Source organism: Bison bison, unplaced genomic scaffold (genome assembly GCF_000754665.1).
Source record: "Bison bison bison isolate TAMUID 2011002044 unplaced genomic scaffold, Bison_UMD1.0 scf7180017864380, whole genome shotgun sequence".
NCBI lineage: Eukaryota > Metazoa > Chordata > Mammalia > Artiodactyla > Bovidae > Bison > Bison bison.
Genome location: NW_011494952.1, coordinates 4,433,315 through 4,440,400, shown reverse-complemented (window position 1 = coordinate 4,440,400; position 7,086 = coordinate 4,433,315). Strand labels below are relative to the sequence as shown.

Below are 7,086 nucleotides of genomic sequence, written 5' to 3'. Positions count from 1 at the left end.
GAGTCAACTCTTCAAATGAGGTGGCCAAAGAACTGGACTTGACTTGTGGTCAGACCCTTGACTAGACGGACCCTTGTTGGCAAAGTAATGTCTCTGCTTTTGAATATGCTGTCTAGGTTGGTCATAACTTTCCTTCCAAGGAGTAAGTGTCTTTTAATTTCATGGCTACAAGCACCATCTGCAGTGATTTTGGAGCCCAAAAAAACAAAGTCAGCCACTGTTTCCCCATCTATTTCCCATGAAGTGATGGGACCAGATGCCGTGATCTTCGTTTTCTGAATGTTGAGCTTTAAGCCAACTTTTTCACTCTCCCCCTTCACTTTCATCAAGAGGCTTTTTAGTTCCTCTTTACTTTCTGCCATAAGGGTGGTGTCATCTGCATATCTGAGGTTATTGATATTTCTCCCGGCAATCTTGATTCCAGCTTGTGCTTCTTCCAGCCCAGCATTTCTGACGTACTCTGCATATAAGTTAAATAAGCAGAATGACAATATACAGCCTTGCCATACTCCTTTTCCTATTTGGAACCAGTCTGTTGTTCCATGTCCAATTCTAACTGTTGCTTCTTGACCTCCATACAGGTTTCTCAAAAGACAGGTCAGATGCTCTGGTATTCCCATCTCTTTCAGAATTTCCCACAGTTTATTGTGATCCACACAGTCAAAGGCTTTGGCATAGTCAATAAAGCAGAAATAGATGTTTTTCTGGAACTCTCTTGCTTTTTCGATGATCCAGCAGATGTTGGCAATTTGATCTCTTGTTCCTCTGCCTTTTCTAAAACCAGCTTGAACATCTGGAATTTCACAGTTCACATATTGCTGAAGCCTGGCTTGGAGAATTTTGAGCATTACTTTACTAGTGTGTGAGATGAGTGCAATTGTGCGGTAGTTTGAGCATTCTTTGGCATTGCCTTTCTTTGGTATTGGAATAGACATATAATATGTATGTTTTCAGTTTACCAAGAGTTTCCCATGCATTCCTTATTCGATCTTCACAGCAGCACTATTAGTTTGAAAATTGATATTATTCTCATTTACAGATAAGCAAATGAAACTCAGATCACCTCGCTAGTAAATGGCAGTTATGAGGTACCAATCTAAATCTTCCAACTAATTATAAGTATATTTTGTTTTTTGACTCCCCTAAATTTTCAAGGATAAATTTTATTTCTAACAGCTTTTACTATTTAATTGGTTTCATCTTTTATATTTTAATCACATCACTAAAAGTGATTTTTTAAGGAGCAAACATTTCAGTTAGATAAGTAACTTTCATATTTTAAAAGGCATTTCCTATTGAAAGACATTAGACATAAAAATAGTTTTAAAGAGTCAGTTATATTTTAACATAAGGAAATAGCCGTATAAATTTATTTTTGTGCCTGAAAGTATAATTACATCTAGAATTATAATCATCTAAATTTTTTCTCTGCATCTCTAATTAATATCATTTTATTAATAAAATGATTCAGATTTTAGTCCATTCATTTCTTAGGTAATCTTACCCAACAGATTTTTCATTTCTGAAATTGCTCTCACTATTTTCAAAAGAAGTTTGTCATGAAAAAAGAAATAATTCAATAATAATTGAGCTCCACTTAAAATGATATAGGAAAACCTAGTTATCTAGCAATAATTCTATATCTCTGACAGATATAAAATAGTATCTGTAAGGAGGCTATGAGAATTAGACTAATTGTCATTCATTAAACTAGATTTTAATTGTTATGTAGTTGTATGCTTTTCTAATTCCTACACATAGAATCTAGACTAAACAAATTACAAGCTGGTGTTTATAGTGTCTCCCAAATTTTTAAATTACTGTCATTTTATTAGTAATTTGGGGACCTAGCACTTACATCCCAGGAAAAGTTGCTGTGTAACTCAGAAATAAATGGGTCCAACAATCAGCCTATATTCTCATAACTTCCAGCACTCTCCCCTTCTACCTCCCTGAAAAATCCACACACCCCATTAACAAGACATGGAAACTTTATGAATGGTTTGGTTGGGCTTGGGAGGATGAGGTTCTCATTGTTCAGCACAGTTCTCTCCTAGTCCCTCATCTAGGCCCCCAGCTGACAAGTGCCTTCCCCAAGCAAGCAATCCAACCTCCTCTGTGCTGCTGCTGCTGTCACTTCAGTCGTGTCCGACTCTGTGCGACCCCATAGACGGCCTTTCAAATCTCCAGCTTCATGCTCTTTGGTGTCATGTCCATACACCCTTCACTTATCAGCAAAGGACAACCGAGACACTCCAGTTACCTGGATTCATCCTCAGCACGCAGGGAGCCATGACAGTCTGTGTATGTGTATTTTGTATTTGCCTGCCACAAGTAAAAATATGAAAAGATGAAAGTTAATATTTGTAATATACACATTGTAAAAGTTTAAGTCTCATGCTTTTGACACTTACCTACTTCTTTTTCAACTGAATGCCTTAGGAAATAGTTTTACTTTGTTGGTTGTTTGCTTTTAATAGTGAAATAATTGACTTGTTTGGTGTAATGGTGACAAAGTGGTGCCAGTGTCACTCTTTTTGCACTGTCATCTGGCTCTCACCACCACCATCAGGCATACGTTTGAGAAACAGCATATATATGTCTGTAGCTTGTAAAAGAAAAATGAAAAGTCTTAATGTTTTACATAAAAATCCATATTCCTGGTGTCTTTGAAACTCTTCAGGCCCAAATTCCCACATGGTAACAATCAGCTAAAACTGAGTATTAGTCAACTCTAACTCTGTTCATTTACATTTTCAGCTCTGGGTTTGGTTTTGCTGTCTACCATGGCCAAGTCTACCATGTAGGCCTTCCTTACCAGCTAATCTAACCAACCTTTGGGTCATTTCCATCTATACTCTTGATCTAAGATCATAAAAAGATTTTCCTTTCCATTCTAAAGTAATTTTTTGAGGGTTTTTCCCCATCTTAAAATGGAAACAAACTCTTTAGACATTTGAATAGTGTTTATGGTAATTTACTATTGTTCGGTTTGTCACCTGCTGTTCTTTTACATAAAATGTAATTATTAGCATAAACAAACAACAGTAGTATTACCGTTTGTCCTCACAAGTACTGAAATTTTTACACATTAAGGACATCTTTGGTTATTTTGTTGGCAAAACATCCATAAAAATAATGCTTAAGACTTCTATGGATTTTTTTTTCAGCACTGCATATGTCCTTAGAAGATAGCATAAAATGGCTTGGAGAAGTTATGGCTGAAATAGGACCATCACACAAAAATGAAAAATGGAATATCTTTGATGTGAAACAAGCCAGTGCTATTGTTGATTACTTGAAAATCAGGTAGGGACTTTGTTCAGTAGCATTTAGTTTTTTATTTCAGGTTTTCTAGAAAAGGTCTATTAAATAGAAACTGAATTTTTAACTAAGTTATACATTTACAAAATTTATACAGTAATTAAGTGACGTGAAGTGAAAGTCACTCTTCATGTCTGACTCTCTGTGACCCCATGGACTACACAGTCCATGGAATTCTCCAGGCCAGAATACTGGAGTGGGTAGCCTTTCCCTTCTCCAGGGAATCTTTGCAACCCAGGGATCAAACCCAGGTCTCCTGCATTGCAGGCAAATTCTTTACCAACTGAACTATCAGGGAAGCGATACAGTAATTAACCCAACCAATAATTAGATAATAGTCAAATCATCCATCCAGTAGATCCAGGACATTGAACATTTTGGTTAACTTTGCGAATTTAAAAAATCTTTGTGTTTGATAAGTATAATATCGTTGGGATATAATTCTTGTCTAAGAATTTTTTCTCTGAATCACTAAGTACTACTGTTCTTATTAATAAAGTGATTTTTTCAGATTATTCAGATTTGATCACAATGGATTCTTTAGGTAGTTGATCTTGACATTAAAATTTTACATTTTATAGAGTAAAATTTATTTCCACTTAAACATTTATTTAAATAGTTTGTATTAGAAATTGAAGAGATTTATGTATGTATTTCCTCAGATTTATTATATGCCCTGAAATATTTTGTAGTATTGACCAATTAAACTCATTAAGTCTTTCTCTTTGCTTTGAAAATGATGAGGGTTGGAGGAAAAGTATTTTTATTACAGTGATTCTTCATTGTTGAACTAAGAAATCTGTCTTTTTATATGCTCTGTCACAAGATCTACATGAGAGTCATGCATCTCTCTCAAGGGATGTTTTTAAAGTTAGCAAATATTTAAACAATAGTTGGGAAAAAAAATCTTTCTTTTGCCTAACTAAAAGTTTCTGCAGAATATCTTTGTTCCTCCATTACTATATACTGCAGTACTTTTCAACTTTAAAAATTCTAAAATAAATGGTGCTACATGATGGTCTAGACGTGCTCGTAATTTGCTTGGCAAGGATCCTGGTTGTAGTCTGAAAGTTTTTTTAAAAATTAATGTGTTTAATATGATAAGGTTTATATACTGGTTTCTGGCATGCATTAATAATGGTGTATGATGTATTTTTATGTAATAACATTTGATATATAATAATAATATGATTTCTTAATGTAATAACATAACCTCCTAATGTGTGTTGCACTGAGAACCACAGTAGTCTTCCTATCAACCAGATTAAAGGGAGATCCTATGTGGGGAGAGAGAAGGGAATGGAAACCCAGAATTGGAAAGGAAACAGGAATAGGAGAAGGAAAGGAAAGGAAAAGGAAAACCTGTTGCCCAGGATCCTTCTTCCCATCAGACTTTGGAGATCACTAGGGAGGGGAGTTTAGACCATTCTTCTTTCCTTTCTCTCTCTATTTGAGCCTTCTAGGTCTCTCTTGCACATTTTTCAGCTGAACTCTCAGCCTAAGAGTTTTACTTTGGGCACAAGGATGGATAATTAATCACAACAGCAAAACCCAAGCACCTTCTAGATAGTGAAAGATGGCAGCTCTTTTCTTCTTCATCTCATCTCTCCGGACGAACATTCATCAACATGTTTCTTTTCATTTTATTTACATTCAGAAAATGGTTAAGTGAGGAGAGGTATCAGTATTAGTCACCTTTAGATCCTAACCAAGGTAACTTCACAAACCAAAATTACCTAGTAATTTTGTAAAAAGTAAAAAAGTAAGATTTTGTAAAAGGTAAAAAATCTTACCTCTCCCCACCCCACCCCCCAAAATTGGAAGTTTAGTCAAATAAAGTAAATCAGAACTAGTTTTTCTTTTTTAAAAAAATAATTTACTTACTTTTTGACTGCACTGGGTCTTCTTTGCTTTGCACAGGGTTTCTCCAGTTGCAGTGAGTGGGGGCTATGCAGCAAGCAGGGCCTACTCGTTGGTGCAGTGCACAGGCTTCTCACTGCAGTGGCTTCTCTTGTGGAGCACAGAATCTAGGGTGTGCAGGCTTCAGTAATTGTAGCACACAGGCCCAGTGGTTGCGTCTCACAGGCCCTAGAGCATGCAGGATACAGTAGTAGCAATGTGCGACCTGGTAGGTGCAGCTCATGGGTTCTAGAGCACAGGCTCAGTAGTTGTAGTTCATGGATTTAGTTGCTCTGTGGCATGTGGAATCTTCCCAAACAAGGGATTGAACCCGTATCCCCTGCATAAGCAGGTAGATTCTTATCCACCACTCCACTAAGGAAGTTCCAGAACTAGTTTTGATGCTATTAAATCTTTATGTCGTGATTTCAAAGAAATTATATGTTTTAAGTGTCTATGTCACATAGAATAAAATATCAGTTGGTAAGTAGGATATCTGGAATTGATACTGACATTATGTAAAGAGAAATGTGCTTTACTACAACACTTGTTCACAGTGTCACATAGATCCACAAATATTAGTTTAATGGCAGTTAAATCATATAAGAGTTACCATTTTAATGACTACAGAGAAATTTTCTAAATATGAAGCTAACTCATGTATCAAAAATATAACCATGTTTCATTTTAGCCTGATAATTAAGTTTAATCAACCAGCGATAGCCCTAGTCAATTTTGGGAGAGTGCTTTTTATAACATGACTTATTGCACATGAAACTTAACTGACAATAAAATTGAAATTTCATTTGATGCTCTTAATAAGTCTACACCATATACTCTATCAGTATAAAGTGTTTACGAACTAAAAAATAAATACCAAAATTCCTTCCCAACATTGCTATGAGTACTGAGTAATCTGAGTAATATATACGTAGCTTTTTAACATAAGACATCATTTAGATATCCATCGGCTTCAAGGACACTTCTGTCATTGTATATTCTATGTCTTCTGTGGAAATCAGGTGAAGGTAATGTGCACAAACTTATACCCAATATAAGAAAAGCAGCACTGTCCCTGTTTGCACACGTGCACTTCCTGGTGTGGAGCCAGGTATCTTGACCCATTTTCATTCTGAGTCCTCTCCTTTTGATTTAAGACCAAGACAGATGTTTGGCAAAATAATCTAGGGATTTGAGTCAACTGGAAGTTCAACGGTAGAGGTAAAAAACACATTCCCATTTCAGAAGTGATACTTTGTTCCCATATAAGTCTCCCTGGTAAAGTGAGAGAACCCCAGCTGTGGTGGGGACCAGATCAAGGCACTGGGGGTGACTTGACCAGCAACTGAGTAAGTGCCTCCCTTAGGTGGCCCCTCTCCTTGCCTGTCTCACTATAATCCTGACCTTGCTCAACTTTGCCTCTTTGACCACTGCATCCAAGTCATGCGTTTTATATTCATTGTAAGAAGTGAATTTCTTTTTTAGTATGGGATAATCTAATAATGACTTCCCTGGTGGTTCAGGTAGTAAAGAATCTGCTTGTAATGAGGGAGACCCAAGTTTGATCCCTGGGAGATCCCCTAGAGAAGGGAATGGCAACCCACTCCAGTATTCTTGCCTGGAGAATTCCATGGACAGGGGAGCCCAGTGGGCTGCAGTCCATGGGGTCACAAACAGTTGGACACAGCTGAGCAACTAATACTAATCTAAGAACTATATGCAATAAGGAGAATAAAGTGGAAAGATTATGAAATTGCAGGAAGGAAGATTTATGAATTGACTTCATTGAGTGACACAAGATAGGGAAAGTAAAGTTTTTTGTTTTTTTTTTTAATCCTCCTAATTCTCTTATTTTATTTTATT

General features: G+C 36.3%; 1 protein-coding gene across 2 annotated transcripts in view; it reads left to right on the top strand.

Annotated features, from left to right (window-relative positions):
* LOC105001241 (chromosome unknown open reading frame, human C10orf107) overlaps positions 1–7,086 on the top strand; it is a 169,469-nt gene that overhangs the window by 52,066 nt on the left and 110,317 nt on the right. For both annotated transcript variants that reach the window (XR_826838.1, XM_010857416.1), the window contains exon 4: positions 3,171–3,309. Coding sequence is in view for 1 of the 2 variants with exons in the window: in XM_010857416.1 (XP_010855718.1) it covers positions 3,171–3,309 (139 nt within the window). In the remaining variant the exon portion in view is untranslated. The remainder of the gene's footprint in view (positions 1–3,170; positions 3,310–7,086) is intronic.